At 44.4% G+C, this 20,579-nt stretch overlaps 1 protein-coding gene across 3 annotated transcripts in view; it reads right to left on the bottom strand.

The window, feature by feature from the left end:
• Positions 1-20,579, bottom strand: part of QTGAL (queuosine-tRNA galactosyltransferase) — a 231,489-nt gene that overhangs the window by 198,162 nt on the left and 12,748 nt on the right. For all 3 annotated transcript variants that reach the window (XM_075350780.1, XM_075350781.1, XM_075350782.1), the window contains exon 5: positions 17,075-17,139. In XM_075350780.1, coding sequence (XP_075206895.1) covers positions 17,075-17,139 — 65 coding nt within the window. The remainder of the gene's footprint in view (positions 1-17,074; positions 17,140-20,579) is intronic.

Below are 20,579 nucleotides of genomic sequence, written 5' to 3'. Positions count from 1 at the left end.
GTGTGTGTGTGTACGGTACCGGTACGATATGTGTGTGGGTGCCGTGTGGGGCTGTACCGGTACCGTATGTGTCAGTGTGTGTGGTGGCAGAGTGGGGGGCAGAACCACTGTATGGGGAGGCTGCAGGGGGGAGGATGGGGTGGATGCCAGACTCTCAAACAATGGGGAGGCTGCAGGGGGGAGGATTGTCATTTTTTTTCCAATGTAAGGCCTCCCCCGAAAGTAAGGCAGGGTGGGACTTTTGGGGGTAAAATTAATGTAAGACAGGGCCTTCCTTTCGGGGAAACACGGTAGTCACTGGAAATGGTCTTCCAACAGTCTTGAAGGAGTTCCCAGAGATGCTTAGCACTTGTTGGCCCTTTTGCCTTCACTCTGCGGTCCAGCTCACCCCATCTCGATTGGGTTCAGGTCTGGTGACTGTGGAGGCCAGGTCATCTGGCGTAGCACCCCATTACTCTCCTTCTTAGTCACATAGCCCTTACACAGCCTGGAGGTGTGTTTGGGATCATTGTCCTGTTGAAAAATAAATGATGGTCCAACTAAACACAAACCGGATGGAATAGCACGCCGCTGCAACATGCTGTCGTAGCCATGCTGGTTCTGTATGCCTTCAATTTTGAATAAATCCTCAACAGTGTCACCAGCAAAGCACCCCCACACCATCACACCTCCTCCTCCATGCTTCACGGTGGGAATCAGGCATGTAGAGTCCATCCGTTCACCTTTTCTGCATCGCACAAAGACACGGTGGTTGGATCCAAAGATCTCAAAGTTGGACTCACAGATTTCCACTGGTCTAATGTCCATTCCTTGCGTTCTTTAGCCCAAACAAGTCTCTTCTGCTTGTTGCCTGTCCTTAGCAGTGGTTTCCTAGCAGCTATTTTACCATGAAGGCCTGCTGCACAAAGTCTCCTCTTAACCGTTGTTCTAGAGATGTGTCTGCTGCTAGAACTCTGTGTGGCATTGACCTGGTCTATAATCTGAGCTGCTGTTAACCTGCAATTTCTGAGGTTGGTGACTTGGATAAACTTATCCTCCGCAGCAGAGGTGACTCTTTGTCTTCCTTTCCTGGGGCGGTCCTCATGTGAGGAAGTTTCTTTGTAGCGTTTGATGGTTTTTGCCACTGCACTTGGGGACACTTTCAAAGTTTTCCCAATTTTTCGGACTGACTGACCTTCACTTCTTAAAGTAATGATGGCCTCTCGTTTTTCTTTACTTCGCTGCTTTTTTCTTGCCATAATACAAATTCTAACAGTCTATTCAGTAGGACTATCAGCTGTGTATCCACCAGACTTCTGCACAACACAACTGATGGTCTCAACCCCATTTATAAAGGCAAGAACTCCCACTCATTAAACCTGACAGGGCACACCTGTGAAGTGAGAACCATTTCTGGTGACTACCTCTCGAAGCTCATCAAGAGAATGCCAAGAGTGTGCAAAGCAGTAATCAAAGCAAAAGGTGGCTACTTTGAAGAACCTAGAATATAATACATATTGTCAGTTGTTTCACACTTTTTTGTTAAGTATTTCATTCCACATGTTTTAATTCATAGTTTTGATGCCTTCAATGTGAATCTACAATATTCAGAGTCAGGAAAATAAAGAAAACTCTTTGAATGAGGTGTGTCCAGACTTTTGGTCTGTATTGTATGTTATATCATTACCTATGCGATAGCATCATATACTACCTATGTTGTATTATTACACATGTATGATGCTTTTAGTAATTAATAATAATAATACATTACCCATGTTTTATTATTACCTACGTGATAGCATTTGAATTGTAAAGTGCTTCGGAATATGTTGGAGCAATAGAAATATAAATTATTATTAATACATTTTTTTTATTAGCATCGCACATTACTTATGTTATATATTATTCCCTACGTTATTGCACATTACGTCGGCCTTGTATTACCCAGGTTGTACCATTTGATTGCACGTTATAAATGGCCTGTGACCTCTTATAAATCTCCGGATCTTTAGGACACGGTGACGGTATTATGGTGACTGATGGCACTATATGGCGGGTTGTACAATCCCCGAGTGTAAATCAGCTCCACATGACGCGCGTCGCTGACACTATATAGTCCCCCTGTATAGTTTGGCTGGTGGCGGGGGTGGGGCAAGGGCCTCTGATTTGGGCTCGGAGCCCGTTAATCAGATAAAAATACAGAAGTGACAGGCGAGATTTGCGGAAGTGGCTGTCACATTGTGTCCTTGTGCAGTTTTATTATAGGCAGGTAAACCATGAGCGGGGTGAGGCATCACGCGCTGCCTCTCTTAAAGGGATGTTCCATATTTCTACAATTACACCCCATGTGGGTGCTGCAACACTAAATCACTAGGCCATTCGGTAAATTTCCGGTCTGACTTATACAGGACCCCCTCAGGACCTGCAGCACACGCCCCTTTAAGGGAGCCCTCTCCGCTGGCTGTCAGTGAATGGTACCATTGCCCAGAATCTGTGTGTAACCTCGACCTTCTCCCAGCTAACAGTTTGTTATAATGGTCTATGATCTGGATGAGGTTCTGCAGCAGCTGAGGTGTGTATTATGGGGTTCTGGAGGGGTGAGTCAGACCCCGGCTGGGAGCGGAGGGACGGTGGGATTTGTGGGCTCAGGATGAGATCTGCAGATGTCTGAAAACCTCTGAGTCACAGAACAGATTCTCCATAGAAAGAGGAGAAAACAAAAAACAGCCCTGTGCACCCCCCCGCTGCCAAAAGTGGGCGGGAAACCGGGGCGAGAGGGTCACCCGCTTCCCCATGGAGCACTACAGACACAACATATTGAAGGAGAACTCCACCCGAACACATAACATATACACATGGAGTCAGCTACTCTGTATTTCATTCTTCCCCATCGATGCTTGCTGTCAGTGAATAAGGGGATTTTTGTTCCATTCAATCCCCCCCACACCGCACAGATCACACAGCCTGCTACAATCGTTTGCAGCCTAGATGATACACGTCAGCTAGGACAGGATTGAGGTTTGGACAGGATTAAAGCCCATGCTGCAGAAAGTACCTGTCCAGAAAAAGAAGGTGAGCCTCATGCGAGATATCAGGAGCAAAGAATACAAAATGTTTAGACAGGGTAGTATGGAGTGTCAAAGGGTTAACCAAGGCCCATGAATACATAATGTTCAGACAGGGTAGGATATCTGGTGGTAATGGTTACACAAAGCCCATGGTGCAGAAAGTACCTGTACTGACAAAACAGGTGAGCCTCATGGAGATATTAGGAGCAAAGAACACAAAATGTTCAGCCAGGGTATTATGCAGGGTGCAAAGAGTTAACCAAAGCCCATGCTGCAGAGAGCACCTGTCCAGAAGAAACAGGGGAGCCTTATGGAAGATATCAGGGGCAGAGAATACAAAATGTTCAGCCAAGGTAGTATGAAGGGTGCAAAGGGTTAAACAAAGCCCACGCTACAGAGATCACCTGTCCGGAAGAAACAGGGGAGCCTTACGGAAGATATCAGGGGCAGAGAATACAAAATGTTCAGCCAAGGTAGTATGAAGGGTGCAAAGGGTTAAACAAAGCCCACGCTACAGAGATCACCTGTCCGGAAGAAACGGGAGACTTACGGAAGATATCAGGAGCAGAGAATACAAAATGTTCAGCCAGGGTAGTATTGAGGGTACAAAGGGTTAACCAAAACCCATGCTGCAGAGAGCACCTGTCCAGAAGAAACAGGGGAGCCTTACGGAAGATATCAGGGGCAGAGAATACATAATATTCAGACAAAGTAATGTCAGGTGCCAAAGGGTTAAACAAAGCCCATGCTGCCGTGATTCACCTGTCCAGACAGAAAAGTCGAGCCACATGTACAAATATTATCTGGAAATTCACTTGCCCTTTATACGGGGAGGGGTCCTGTGCATACCTATCTGACCAATTGGCATAACAGGCCCATGTGGTCAAACTTTGTTACTAGTCCTCCTGACCTGCGTGCTCCATACTGGTCCCCAAAAAGTACTAGTTTACATATTAGATGATGCCAACAGTGTCGGGAAAAGATGTCCGGAGCAGGGCTGTGGAGTCGGAGTCGGAGTCGTGGAGTCGGAGTCGGAGTCGGAGCTCATTTTGGTGGAGTCGGAGTCGGAGTCGGAGTCGGTATAAAATGCACCGACTCCGACTCCTAAAATATATAATAAATTGGGGACAGGAGTGCAATGCAGAATGTGCTGAATATTTTACTAAATAACAACATTTAGTATAATGCTTATATTTAAGTGAAAAATTTATTGTAGTACAATGTGAACATCAGACATTTAATTGTTTTTATGATACAATAATCAAGATATTTGGATAGAACATAAAATATTTATTGGAATACAACTTTAGAACACAAAAAAACTAATAAATTGTAAATATGTAATATATATAATATATATATATATATACAGTGTATATACACACACACAAGATATATATGTAATCTACTGTATATTACATAGTGTATTACATATTTACAATTTATTACAGTTTTTTGTGTTCTAAAGTTGTATTCCAATAAATATATTTTATGTTCTATCCAAATATCTTGATTATTGTATCATAAAAATTATTAAATGTCTGATGTTCACATACACATATTCATGTACTACAATAAATTTTTCACCTAACTATAAGCAATATATGTAGGAGTCGGAGTCGGAGCCGGAGTCGGAGTCGGAGCCGGAGTCGGAGTCGGTGCAAGAGAATTTGAGGAGTCGGAGTCGGAGTCGAAGGTTTGGCTTACCGACTCCACAGCCCTGGTCCGGAGGCCCCCACGAGAGGCACCGCTCACAGGGACTGGATGATTATTCATGGCCTTGACTTATTACAGGAGATCTTATGCAGCTGTCCTTGGGTGGAGGCTGAATCAGCAGAAAGTCCCAAGGGAGTGTGATTCACAATCCACGAAGTCCAGGCCGGGGGTTTCCATGGTCGTCAAACCCAACTGGTAAAAAAGATGGATTTTTAAATAGTCCAAACCCATATTAGGGGTCAATAACCAGAGCACAGGGTGAATAGGTAACACTGAACCAGGAAAGACAAGCAGATCCCACCCTAAATTGGGATATAATCAATAAAATCACTGGACCACCACAGATGAGAAGAATGGCCATAACCTACCAGCAGCTACTAGCCTCCCTCAACGGGACCACAGCAGATAGCATGGTCTCCACTGGACCCACAGAGTACGGAACTGATCCTAAACCACCACCAAAATCTGCATCCCCAGATCGATCTCAACGTCAACACTATAGATCCCAAGGCTTCAGTGAGGTCACCTGGGGTTAGAGATCCACCACTGGGCAGGCAGGGACAATGATACGCACCTAGCATCGGATCCAAACTGAAAAGTATACTATATATTAGGACTGGGTAAAATGCAGTCCGCGGGCCACAATCAGTCCTCTGGTTGTTCCAATCCAGCCCGCAGACCGAGACAGCCAAAGGGCTGACAAGAGAGGATCGCAGGCCACCCCAAGCCCTCACCGCTATCTGCCTCCACAGGACGCAGATAGCAGTGAACACATTGGTGGAGGAGGCACCGGTGGCTGTGTCTTCCACCAATTAGAGTGAGGCACAGCAGGCGGATCACATCATCGCGTGTGATGTGCGGAACATTAGTGCATTGGAGATGAGCACCAAGGGGAGTATGTGGTGTGTTTTTTTCTTTTCATGTATATGGGATGTTTGCATGTCTGTAATAGATTACATGGGGGCTCAAAAATGTATAGAAGAGGCTATGTGGGGGCTTATACTGCATATAAGGGCTCATACTGCATATAGGGACTACATGGGGGCTCAGAAATTTATAGAAGAGGCTATGTGGGGGCTTCTACTGCATAAAGGGGCTCATACTGCATATAGGGACTACGTGGGGGCTCAGAAATTTATATAAGAGGCTATGTGGGGGCTCATACTGCATATAGGAGGCTATGTCAGGGCTCCTACTGTATATTTGGACTACGTGAGGGCTCAGAAATTTATATAAGAGGCTGTATGGGGGCTCATACTTTATATAGGAGGCTGTATGGGGGCTCATACTTTATATAGGAGGCTGTATGGGGGCTCATACTTTATATAGGAGGCTGTATGGGGGCTCATACTTTATATAGGAGGCAGTATGGGGGCTCATACGTTATATAGGAGGCTATATGAAGGGGGTTCATACTGTATATAGAATTCTATGTGGGGGTTCATACTGTATATAGAAGGCTATGTGGGGGGCTCTTACTACATATAGGTGGGCACTCATACTGTATATAGGAGGCTATGTATAGACAGGAGGCTGTATATAAGAGGCTATGCTCAAACTATATATAGGGGCTATGTGTGGGCTCATACTGTATATAGAAGGCTATGTGGGGGCTCATATTGTATATAGGGGGCTATGTGGAGGTTCACACTGTGTATAATGACTGTGGGGCGCAAAGTTTTTCGGAAGCTATGTGGGGCTTATACTGTATTTAGGAGACTGGGCTCATATTGTATATAGGAGGCTATGTGAGGACTCATTCTGTATCTAGAAAGGCTATGGGGGGGGGGTCATACGATATATGGGGATTGTGTAGGAGGTCATACTGTATATTGAGGTTATGTGGGGGTTCATGGGTTCATACTGTATATAGGCAGCTACTGTATGTGGGGGATTATACTGTATACAGAAGGCTATTTGGGGCTCATACTGTGTATAACGACTATGTGGAGTGCAAAGTATTTTGGAAACTACATGGGGCTCACAATGTATATAGAAAGCTATGTGGGGGTTCACAATGTATATAGAAGGGCTAGGTGGGGGCTTATATTGTATACAGGGGGCTATGTGGGGGCTCATCCTGTATAAAGAAAGGCTATGTGGGGGTGGGGGTGTGTGTCATACTCTATGGGGATTGTGTGGGGGGGTCAGACTGTAAATAGGGAGACTATGTGGGGTCTCATACTGTATATAGGGAGGCTTTGTGGGGGCTCTCATGGTATAGAGTGGGATGTCAGCACACTTAATTCTGCTCAATATTAAGTGATACAATTGATGTAAAATAATAAATATATGTTAATATTAGGTAGAATTGATTTCATTCTATTGGTTCATCCTCCACACCAGTCATGGTTTCTCTTGTGGCCCCTTGGAAAAATTGCCCTCCCCTGCTAAAGAGGATAAACTTCCTACAGAACCATAAACTAAAGAAGCCGCATACTACAGTTACAAATGCTACTGAGCCCTGAAGGTCAACTCTGGCCCCCAAATGACTACAAAGGCACCACTCATATGGGAAGGCTTAAAAAAAATAAAAATAAATAAAAAGGATATTACTGAGCCACCAGGGTAGCTAATCCATCAAAATAGGCAGGGACTAAAAATCTCCAGTCTAACATTAAAAACTGATAAGGGCTAAAACCAACATTGGCCCACCTGGTATTCAAGTCTTCCACTATCCCACCAGTGACAATGTTAACAATAATCTTTAATTTTTTAACTTTAATTTGCAAACTTGAAAAGAGATGCTACAAATACTTACAATGTGATCTGTAAACTACGAAAAGAGGGATACTTCTGATGACCTTCAAATGACTACGCTACCTCTCCGCACCAAGAGAACCTTATGGGGTCATTAGCACTACAAAGCTACTATCCTGAATACTGGGTCACTGAGGAGGACATGTTCAAATCTAAGACCCCAGGGACTACAAAACCCACCCGGCCAAACACTAGATCACCAGGAACTACAAGGCCCACCCAGCCAAACACTAGATCACCAGGAACTACAAGGCCCACCCAGCCAAACACTAGACCACTAGGTACTACAAAGCCCACCCAGCCAAACACTAGACCCCCAGGAACTACAAGGCCCACCCAGCCAAACACAAGACCATCAGCAACTGTAAGGTCCACCCAGCCAAACACTAGACCACTAGGAACTACAAAGCCCACCCAGCCAAACACTAGAACACTAGGAACTACAAAGTCCACCCAGCCATACAGATTACCAGGAACTACAAGCTCCACACAGCCAAACACTAGACAACCAGGAACTGCAAGCCCTTCCCAGCCACACACTAACCCACCAGGAACAACAAAGCCCACCCAACTAAACACTAGTCCACCAGGAACTACAAAGCCCACCCAGCCACATATTAGACCACCAGGAACTACAAGGTCCACCCAGCCAAACACTAGACCACCAGGAACTACATGGCCTATCCAGCCAAACACTAGACCACAAGGGTCTACAAGGCCCACACAGCCACATATTAGACCACCACCAGGAACTACAAGGTCCACCCAGCCAAACACTAGACCACCAGGAACTACATGGCCTATCCAGCCAAACACTAGACCACAAGGAACTACAAGGCCCACACAGCCAAACACTAGACCACCAGGAACTACAAAGCCTACCTAGCAAAACACTAGACCACCAGGAACTACAAGGCCCACCCAGCCAAACACTAGACCACCAGGAACTACAAGGTCCACCCAGCCAAACACTAGACCACCAGGAACAACAAAGCCCACCCAACTAAACACTAGTCCACCAGGAACTACAAAATCCACCCAGCCACATATTAGACCACCAGGAACTACAAGGTCCACCCAGCCAAACACTAGACCACCAGGAACTACATGGCCTATCCAGCCAAACAGACTACCAGGAACTACAAGGCCCACACAGCCAGACACTAGACCACCAGGAACTAAAAGGTCCACCCAGCCAAACACAAGACCATCAGGAACTACAAGGTCCACCCAGCCAAACACTAGACCACCAGGAACTATAAGATCCACCCAGTCAAGTACTAGACCACCAGGAACTTGCAAACCTTCAGATTCTCTAAAATGGGACACAGCAGATTCAGTGAAAAGATCAAACATAGATCGACAAGAGTCATATAGAAATAGAGGGTCATAACGATGCCCACCTTCTTATAACAAAAAGAGGTGAAGGCCATATTGTCATTTGTCTACTATAAGTGCATCATACATAGAACGCTTCATGCAGATATGTTTTTGTACATAAAAGCTCAGGTCAAATAGAAAACTACTAAGGTTCATATTTTTCCCATACACAGCACAACATGTCAAATAACTCGCTGTTGTCCATCAATGGCAGCTCCCACTAGAGCAGACCGGTGGGAAATGACGCAGGCACGGGCCCATAGTCAGGTGGGGGCTGCCCCCAGTGACCTTGCAATGTAAAAGGTGGTTGTGCAGCCGTGTAGCGATGAAAGATGGGAGAACATCCAGGAAGCCACGGCCAAGGTCGTAGATAAAGAGGGATAGAAACAAACCGCTACTCTCCATCCATCGTCTGGGTCACAGCAGCTTCTAATGGACGTGGGAGACCTCTCAAGGACGAAACACGAACTCCAGACGTCTCAAAGAAACCGTCCAACTATTGTCAATTTACTACTTCACATGAGGACACTGCCATATGGCTACAAGAAAGATAATTATATGCTTGTACATAGAAGATTATAGTAGTTGTGTTCTTGTATATAGGGGGGCAGTATTATAGTAGTTATATTTTTGTACATAGGGAGCAGTATTATAGTAGTTATATTCTTGTACATAGGGGGCAGTATTATAGTAGTTATATTCTTGTACATAGGGGCAGTATTATAGTAGTTATATACTTGTACATTGGAAGCAGTATTATAGTAGTTATATTCTTGTACGTAGGGGGCAGTATTATAGTAGTTATATTCTTATACATAGGAGCAGTATTATAGTAGTTATATTCTTGTACAGAGGAGCAGTATTATAGTAGTTATATTCTTGTACATAGGGAGCAGTATTATAGTAGTTATATTCTTGTACATAGGAGCAGTATTATAGTAGTTATATACTTGTACATTGGAAGCAGTATTATAGTAGTTATATTCTTGTACGTAGGGGGCAGTATTGTAGTAGTTATATTCTTATACATAGGAGCAGTATTATAGTAGTTATATTCTTGTACATAGGGGCAGTATTATAGTAGTTATATTCTTGTATATAAGGGCAGTATTATAGTAGTTATATTCTTGTACATAGGGGCAGTATTATAGTAGTTATATTCTTGTACATAGGGAGCAGTATTATAGTAGTTATATTCTTGTACATAGGAGCAGTATTATAGTAGTTATATTCCTGTACATAGGAGCAGTATTATAGTAGTTATATTCTTGTACATAGGGGGCAGTATTATAGTAGTTATATGCTTGTACATAGGAGCAGTATTATAGTAGTTATATTCTTGTACATAGGGAGCAGTATTATAGTAGTTATATTCTTGTACATAGGGAGCAGTATTATAGTAGTTATATTCTTGTACATAGGAGCAGTATTATAGTAGTTATATTCTTGTACATAGGGAGCAGTATTATAGTAGTTATATACTTGTACATTGGAAGCAGTATTATAGTAGTTATATTCTTGTACGTAGGGGGCAATATTATACTAGTTATATTCTTATACATAGGAGCAGTATTATAGTAGTTATATTCTTGTACATAGGGGCAGTATTATAGTAGTTATATTCTTGTATATAAGGGCAGTATTATAGTAGTTATATTCTTGTACATAGGGAGCAGTATTATAGTAGTTATATTCTTGTACATAGGAGCAGTATTATAGTAGTTATATTCCTGTACATAGGAGCAGTATTATAGTAGTTATATTCTTGTACATAGGGGGCAGTATTATAGTAGTTATATTCTTGTACATAGGAGCAGTATTATAGTAGTTATATTCTTGTACATAGGGAGCAGTATTATAGTAGTTATATTCTTGTACATAGGAGCAGTATTATAGTAGTTATATCCTTGTATATAGGGGCAGTATTATAGTAGTTATATTCCTGTACATAGGAGCAGTATTATAGTAGTTATATTCTTGTACATAGGGGGCAGTATTATAGTAGTTATATTCTTGTACATAGGGCCAGTATTATAGTAGCTATATTCTTGTACATAGGAGCAGTATTATAGTAGTTATATTCTTGTACATAGGGGCAGTATTATAGTAGTTATATTCTTGTACATAGGAGCAGTATTATAGTAGTTATATTCTTGTACATAGGGGCAGTATTATAGTAGTTATATTCTTGTACATGGGAGCAGTATTATTGTAGTTATATTCTTGTACATAGGGGCAGTATTATAGTAGTTATATTCTTGTACATAGGAGCAGTATTATAGTAGTTATATTCCTGTACATAGGAGCAGTATTATAGTAGTTATATTCTTGTACATAGGAGCAGTATTATAGTAGTTATATTCTTGTACATAGGGGGCAGTATTATAGTAGTTATATTCTTGTACATAGGGCCAGTATTATAGTAGCTATATTCTTGTACATAGAGGCAGTATTATAGTAGTTATATTCTTGTACATAGGGGGCAGTATTATAGTAGCTATATTCTTGTACATAGGAGCAGTATTATAGTAGTTATATTCTTGTACATGGGAGCAGTATTATTGTAGTTATATTCTTGTACATAGGGGCAGTATTATAGTAGTTATATTCTTGTACATGGGAGCAGTATTATTGTAGTTATATTCTTGTACATAGGGGCAGTATTATAGTAGTTATATTCTTGTACATAGGGGCAGTATTATAGTAGTTATATTCTTGTACATAGGGGCAGTGTTAGAATGCCGCACTGTATGTACACGGCGATACCTACTATAAGTAATATTGCCTGTGCGTAATCACTTACAACACTTTTACTCATGGAGATGCCAACAACAACTAAATAAATTAAAACGTTTTCAACAGCGCCAAAGAAAACGTGAACGCCATGTGTCCCATTGTGTTTGAACTGAGGAATATGAACAAGGGGAACTAGAAGCCAGATTTTATGAAACCCTCCTAACAATCTATAAACAGGCAGCGCACCGGTGCCAGCCTGAAATGTGGTTTACGGATCCGTCAGGAGCCAAATAATATAGGAGGATGGAGGGGGCCGAGGGCAGCACATTGACCCGCAGCAAAGAAAAGCATTGTTCTCCCACTGTTTGATGTTACAAGTTGCAATATTAAATAAATGGCGGCATAATTACAGCACAATGGTCATGTGTTCAAGAAAAGCACAGCCGGATCACGCAGGTGGAAAACAAGCTTCTTCCTAGTGGGAAATCCTTTACTTTTGGGGGGCAAGAAATACATAAAACACAGGCCTAAATCAGGAAGACAAGCCCAAAAGGGAGCAGTCGGTGAGGGCCCCAGAGCCCAAAAGGGAGCAGTCGGTGAGGGCCCCAGAGCCCAAAAGGGAGCAGTGGGCGAGGGCCCCAGAGCCCAAACGGGAGCAGTCGGCGAGGGCCCCAGAACCCAAACGGGAGCAGTCGGCGAGGGCCCCAGAACCCAAACGGGAGCAGTCGGCGAGGGCCCCAGAACCCAAACGGGAGCAGTCGGCGAGGGCCCCAGAACCCAAACGGGAGCAGTCGGCGAGGGCCCCAGAGCCCAAACGGGAACAGTCGGCGAGGGCCCCAGAACCCAAACGGGAGCAGTCGGCGAGGGCCCCAGAGCCCAAACGGGAGCAGTCGGCGAGGGCCCCAGAACCCAAAAGGGAGCAGTCGGCGAGGGCCCCAGAACCCAAACGGGAGCAGTCGGCGAGGGCCCCAGAGCCCAAAAGGGAGCAGTCGGCGCGGGCCCCAGAGCCCAAAAGAAGAGCAGTCGGCGCGGGCCCCAGAGCCCAAAAGGAGAGCAGTCGGCGCGGGCCCCAGAGCCCAAAAGGAGAGCAGTCGGCGCGGGCCCCAGAGCCCAAAAGGAGAGCAGTCGGCGCGGGCCCCAGAGCCCAAAAGGAAAGCAGTCAGCATGCTCCTGGAAATGAGGGCCCACATCATAAAAAAAGACACGCCGCTGAAATTCCAGAGGACAGTGTACAAAAGCAACACCGCAAGGAATCATTTTCAGCTCTGCTGCATTGTATAGGTTTCTGCCTTACAGAATATCATAAATAGAAGACGACCAGAAGCTCCACATAGGCCACATTCAGTAGAATCGCCCTCTAGTTTCCCACAAGCTCTCCACTATGACCGCCCGACTGCAACAAGCAGCAAAAGAAAACAAAAATTAAACCAATAAAAGATGCAGTATAAAAAAGAAAAAAAAAAAAAGTAAAAATTCCGTCATCGGCTGCCAAGCATAAAAACTAATGAAAACTTCCTGTAAGGCGCTGGACACGAGTCCGCAGTCACCCGCCAGCACTTCCACAGCTCTGCACTATTTAAAGGGCCGGTAGTGCTGACACCGATTGACCCCAGACTTGGCATGTTTTCCCAGCAATGTCCGCCGTCAGGGTAAAGCATTATAGGCAGGTGGGGGTGGGGGGGGTGGGGGGAGTCCGCCTGTATCATTCATTCTATAACAGAGCGGAGCGATGACCTGTCAGTCACAATTTTAGACCAGAACGTAGTGGAAAGCCTCTTGTCACTGGATGTGGAGGGGGATACTTGGTAAACGACGTCTTCCTCTTGTAGCGGTTCACACACGCCCGCGAGCAGGAACTTATCTCGTCAGGTCTTGTCTCACCACCCCGTACCGAATTCTGCAGCTCCGTGCAAGATAGCCGGCCAACAGCAACCTGCACTGATTGCCAGGGCCAGAATACTTAAAGGGGGCATCCACCTTTGCAGACATTTTATTAAATCCATGTAATCAGTAATTTAAAATAAATAAATAAAATAAAAATTGGGTTTAATTACAAATTTTGCCTTCTATAGCTTTTGTACTGTACAGTCTATTGCTGGCTGCAGAATGAGTTAACTGGGAGTCAGTCAGTAAGCCGACAGATTTCCAGGTATTTGTCTCCCACTGAGCTCAGCTTATTGATGAACACATCACATCGAAACTAAATGTGCAGGAAAATACATAGCCTGGAAGAGACACTACCCCCCCCCCCCCAAAAAAAAATTAATAAATAAAAATAAATACATTTTTTAAAAAAATTAATGAAACCCAAAAGCAGAAATTATTTTAGTGTAATAATTTCAGCTAATAAAATTTACAGAAGCATAAAAAAAAATAGAAAAGAGGAAAAAAAAAAAAAAAAAACATAAGAGCCTACAAGAAAAAAACTCACAATAAAAGAAAACCTAAAAAGCAGCAAAAAACTCAAGCGGAAAAAAAGGAAAAAAGAAAAACAAAAATCCTCAAAAATTAAAAGAATAAAAAAAAAACTGGAAGAAAATCTAAAAAAAAGCACAAAAGAAAACAAGTTAAAAGGAAAAATCATTTCAAAAAGAAAACAAAAAAAAACTGCACAAAAAACGAAGGAAAAAAAAAGAAAATCATATCACGAGCAAAAGGATAAATAAAACAAACAAAAAAAAAACAAGTAACCACAAGGCTACACAAAAAAAAAACAAAACAAAAAACAAGCTAATGAGAGAAATTAAAGAAAATAAATAAGTAAAAACAAAAATAAAATAAATAGAAGAAAGTTTTAAAACAGGAGAAAAAAAAGAAACTATTTATAAAGAGACAAAAAGGAAACCCCAGGAAAAAAAACTAAAACAAAAAAAGAAAAGAACACAATAGAAGCAAGAAAACAAAAAAAAGCAAGCTAAAATGTAAAAAAAAAAAAAGGCTAAGAGAAAATAAGGAAATAAAAACAAGAATGAAAAAAAATTGCAGAACATTTTAAAAGAGGAGAAATAAAAAACTATTTATTAAGAGATTAAAAGGAAACCCCACAAAAAAAACAAAAAAAGAAAAAACCTAACAGGTGCAAAAAAAAAAAACCCAGAAAAAAAAAAAAAAACAGGCTACAATATAAAAAAGAAAGGAAAAAGGAAAAAGAAAACCTATACACAGGGGAAAAGGGGAAAAAAAAACAAAAAAAAAACAAAAAACAACAACAACAAAGAAACCCCACTTTCTTCAGGAACGCTTGATGGTAACGACTACTCTCATTTTCATAGCCCAACATATTTCCTATTTTTCAGCAGGGAAGTAGCGGACGCGTGCTATCCGGATCCTGCGGCGACCACTCAGCTTTCCCAGACCCCAGAATGGCCCATCTGGAGCAGGTAAGTGCTGCACGGTCACCCAGCTTTCCCTGCTATACACATGCTCTTTTAATTAAGGGCAGCGCGGTCGGGGGCCGGGCCCGGGCCTCTCCACCTTTCAGACGAAAACAGAAGTCAAAGGATCTAGTATTTCAAAAAGCTTGTAAAACGCCTGCGGGCGCTGGAACGGGCACATGAAAGGGAGTGCGCCAGCCAAGGACAACACACGGGTAAGGAAATAGAGGCCGAGATGTGGACAGTTATGCGGCAACTCCCTCCCCTCTGTAGCCCCGGGGGCGCTGGGCTCGTCCCTCCGGTGCTACTAGTTAATGCTGAGGAGGATGATGAGGGTGAGAATCTTCCCAGGTACGCAGGCTCCTGTAGGTGCGAAAAACGTTTCAATTAATAATGGCGCCGCCGGTGCCAAAGCAAACAGTGCCAGCGCCACATCTCTCCGCCGGACCGCGCGCTGTATAACTTGGAAAGGGGCTACAACGGAAAATATAAGGGGTTGCAAAACGATGGCTGAGAATCAAGTATAACATGGGGCGGCGAGAACCAGAGCAAGCGGGATTCGGGCTGACAAAACCCACCGGGGAGGAGTTGCGCTAAATTGTATGGAAAGTTGAAGCCTCTTGTGTCTTATTTTGTAGTCTTCTTCGAGACTCTCAGTAAACAATATCTTTAACCAGCACGGACCGGATAGGTTTTACAGCAGAAGGTTTGTTACAATTGCATCCAGTCCGGCGATTCGTCCAATAGAGCGATACATTTTTCCAGGGGCAATGCGGAACGTTATTTCACTTCCATATGATGGTCAGAGGTTGACACCGGACGCTGGTGGGCAACGGTAGGCCTCTGCGGTGGCATTAGGTGTGGCCACAGAAAGGGCAGACATGTTGTCCGCTGACTGCTGTCCCCGGTGTTGATGGACATCTCTCATTCTGTTGGTCACCACAAGGATGGCTGCAGATTACGTACTTGACCCTTTCAGGCCCCAGCACGAGAGAAGACTGTGGGAGCCGTCTAAACACAGGAGCCGTGTGTGCACAGCCCCCGGCCGGCCATCACCCTGGCCTCACACTGTCACTTCTAGACACTCGCTGAGGTATTTGACAACTTCCCCCTGAAATAAACACATTTCTATCCCGGCTTTCCCACGATGGACACACGACGCGGGAAAACTCCAGATACACAATGAATAGCTACATTATAGGGAGAGAAAAGTATGTGCTCCCCCACATTACAGAAGAGCACCTCTCTCACCTCATGATCTACATCCATGGTCATTAATATGGAGTCGGCTGCTTTCTGCTCTTCTGGGAAGGATTTCTACAAGGTTTTGGAGGGGTCTGTGGGAATTTTAGCCCCAAAAGAGCATTTGAGGTGACACTAATGTTGGGGAAAGGCCAGAGTCACAATGTCAGAGGTATTGGATGAGGCTGAGGTTGGGGGTCTGTGCGGCCGATCACCAAACTCTACCAAGCACACAACAGGCGGCACGGAGGGGCCAGAGGTTTTACACCGGGGGCAATGGGACTGGATGTTACATATTGGGGACAATGGGACCCGATGTTAGACGCCGGGGAGAAAGGGGCCGCATATTAGACGCCGGGGAGAAAGGGGCCGCATATTACACGCCGGGGGCAACGGGGCCGGATGTTATGCTACACGCCGGGGGCAACGGGGCCGGATGTTATGTTACACGCCGGGGGCAACGGGGCCGGATGTTATGTTACACGCCGGGGGCAACGGGGCCGGATGTTATGTTACACGCCGGGGGCAACGGGGCCGGATGTTATGTTACACGCCGGGGGCAACGGGGCCGGATGTTATGTTACACGCCGGGGGCAACGGGGCCGGATGTTATGTTACACGCCGGGGGCAACGGGGCCGGATGTTATGTTACACGCCGGGGGCAACGGGGCCGGATGTTATGTTACACGCCGGGGGCAATGGGGCCGGATGTTATGTTACACACCGGGGCAACGGGGATGCGTGAAAAATTCAGTGATTAAGACGTCTCCAATACTTTTCTCCAATTGTGCAGAATACACACATAGGATGGATACTCACCGAGTCCAAAAAGCACAAGTAACGCCCGGAGGTCTGGCTGACGGCTTGATTTTTTGCGTACCCCACTAAAATATAAATATAAAAAAGATAAAATGTAAACACCGAAAAGAAAAAGAAAGTGAAACTACCACAACCTACAAGAACACATAGTAAAATGACTAATGAGCGGTAATTATTGCAGGTTTCTATGACACTCGGGGTCTGCGGAAAGCTGGGTGACATCTTGAATTACAGCTGAAGGTTTGCTGCAATGTGACGGGCTCGTGAGAAGCTTGGGATCCAGATACATTGGCGGAGATACGCGATTATCGGCCGCCGTTGGTTAATGATGCACCAGACGTGTGGGAAAGAGCAGGATCCTGAGTGTTCAGGACCCGGAGCGGGATCTGAGGTCACACGGCACAGAGAGAAGCGGCGCGGTCTACGTGGATCAAGCCTCTTATCTGCAATTACAGGTCAATATTTATCCGAGATAGCCCGCTGCCACCACAGCTCTCATGATCACCACCACAGCTCTCATGATCAGCGCCGCAGCAAAAGCGGGGACAGCAACCGTGGCTCCCAGGAAGGTTTATCAGAGGGGCGAGGAGGGGGAATCACCCCTATTTATTTTGCCATTAAAAGGTTATCTTGTGTTATTAATAAAGAATATCTGGAGTTTATTCAGCTACATGACGGTCATATGAGCACAGCATGGCGGTGGCAATACAATAATGTGAAAAACTTATACAGGATATACCAAAACAGTCCAGAACGTATCAAGGTGGATCGTGGTTCGTAGGAACGCTCGTTCTTCTAGAATCATGATTAGACTGATGAACAGCAAAACTCTTGTTCGTCTGGTGAAATGATCTGTTGGGTTACAACGTGTGCTGCCGAGAACAATGGCAGCTGTTCCTTGTTGAAAAACTGTCTAAAACGGGGGTGTCAGACCTTTGGGCCACCTTGGAAAAAGAAGCGTTGTCTTGGGCCACACGAGGACCTTTGGTAATGTGACCATGATGTCACCAAAGGTCCTTCTTCCCTCGGAAATATGGTCTTTGGGCCTAAGGGTGGACACCCCTGGTATGAATGTGCAGCTGAGCTTCTATGGTGCAGAGGGGCAACCAGTTTTCCCTACATCCCTGGTGCAAAAATGTCACTTTCCTAAAGGCAAATCACCAGTGTGAGTACTGTGCAGGCTCGGAACGAGCAGAGACTGCTTTGAGATTAATGCTCCGAAGCCTGGAAATTGTTAATGCAGCTCTGGAGAACTTTTTTTTCTTTTTATGCAAAGTTAGTTGGTTAGCGGAAAATATATCAGAATATTAGGGGATTATCCTGGTAAACAATATAGGGGGTGCAGCACTCTCCAAGGCTGAGTTTCGACCCCTTCAAACACCTGATCATCGGGTGGGTGGGGGGGGGTTGCTGACAATTTTCAGGCTTCTAATGATCTTGTATTATATCAAAATGCTGTAGTCTTGGATAACCTCAATTTAAAGCCCGTTATGCTCCAAAAGCTGCATTCACAATTTCTAACCTCCAGAGCTGAAATCTTCCAAAATAAAACTGCAATAAATTCAGCTGAAATATTTGAAACTGCGACACCTTAAAAGGGAGTAGTGCATCACTTAGATACTGACTGATACTGATGACCCATTGTCACGTTAGGTACAGGAAGTACCAAGCGAAAGGGAAAGAAAACCCAGTGTCTAGGGAAAGGGAAGATGGTGACCCCTGACCAAGCCTACTACTGGTACCTGGAGTCCCTCACCACCCTAAATCGGCTCGACACAAGTGTGGAACCTGATACCTGACCCTTGGTATCCCTACTGCTGGACCCTAAATAGGGAACGGATGGGATGAGCTCTTCGCCAACCCCACTAACCACTATGGAAAACACAAGGAGGACACACAGGGGGAAAAGCATGAACTACTTATCTACAGATGACTCAGGTAGAAGTTCAGCAAGGTTTTCAGCAATAATACCACAAAGGAGTATAAGCCACCTGCTTGCAACCAAAGCTTGAATGAACTGAAAATATCACCAGCACCAGTCCAAGGAAGGAAGGGGTACTGATGATCAGCAGCTGCATGGAAGAGGAGCTCCTGCTGGGTCCAAAAAGGGGAGAGGATGAATCCAACAGGAAAGCTATCTATACCAATGAATACTGACAGCAGGAACAATGGTCAGGGAGCATTCTGTTCAGCGAAACACTGTGACCTTCTATGGCCAGAAACCAAATGACTGTGTCACCCATGACACCCATCCTAAGGATAATTTCTCAATATCTGACCACCCCCCACTGATCAGGTGGTCGGATGTACACAGTGTACAGAACCGAAACAGAAGTGGGCATGCTTGAGTACTGCATCATATATGGAGATCCATCACTTGCCCTTACCACTTTTATTCCACGCCTGTTTATGGTACAGAAAAAAAAAAAAAAAATGTGCTGGGTCCTCCTGAGCAAAAGACACTACGGTTTCTAATAAAACGCAGGGTTACGACTCAATATTGTTTAATCGAGTGCAATAAAATTGTATTTCTACACCAGACACATCAAAATATTGAATAACTGCAGCCACCACTAGAGGGAGCTGACTGCATACAGATTACACATAGAACTTAATGCTAACCCTGTATGCAGTCAGCTCCTGAGCTCCCTCTAGTGGTGGCTGAACACAATTTATGCACCTCCACCTCTAATTCGGGGATTTGGAGTTTTGAATCAGCAAAACTAATTTTTTCTGATAAACAAAAATGTGGACTATCCCTCTAAATTTAGAAATAGACCATTTCCTACTGACAAAGATCAAATTAACCCCTAATAACCCTTTAATGAGTGAGATGCTCCCAAACAGAAGTGATTAATCATTGCCGCTATTCTCTTATTTTGGCAGCGAGTCCGCTCCTCTGAGAAAGGCCAGCGCTGATGACATCACCCCATCTGGTCTGGATTACTCCAGTAGGGGTCGGCTCACTGACAGGACTGTAAGAAATAGGCTATTTATAGAGTTTACACCTGAGGGCATCCGTGGTGGGAAACCGGACCCCCCGGAGAGATTACTCCACCCGGGTATCACCTTCTTCACGACTCCCAATAGTTCACCCAGTTTCCCATGGAGCGGATCTCCCGCAGCACTGAACCCCTCCCCCACTCAATTTCCTTCTGTGACATAATAAAATAAATGGATTCTGGAAAGTAAATTTGGCTACTGAGGATGAAGCCACGGCTTTATGGCATCTGTACATTCTTCTGCGGATGTATATTTATAGTCAGGAGCCGGATCAAATGGATAAAAGATGACAGAACGGGAGCGGATATGAGGAGAAAGACGCTAATCCCCTTGGAAGAAATAGGATGGAGAGCTTTTTTGGTGCGATGTGAAGAAAAAAACAACACCCCCCCCCCCCCCCAAAAAAAAAAGTCTAAAACAACAATATTAAGACCTCTGCTTGCGGTCAGGTGAATGGGAACGTTTCAGATTCTATCCAGAGGTTAATGGCATGTCCAGTTCT

Source organism: Anomaloglossus baeobatrachus, chromosome 5 (assembly GCF_048569485.1).
Source record: "Anomaloglossus baeobatrachus isolate aAnoBae1 chromosome 5, aAnoBae1.hap1, whole genome shotgun sequence".
Taxonomy (NCBI): Eukaryota; Metazoa; Chordata; class Amphibia; order Anura; family Aromobatidae; genus Anomaloglossus; species Anomaloglossus baeobatrachus.
Note: the sequence above shows the minus strand (reverse complement) of the source record. Positions and strands in the feature narration are given on the sequence as shown.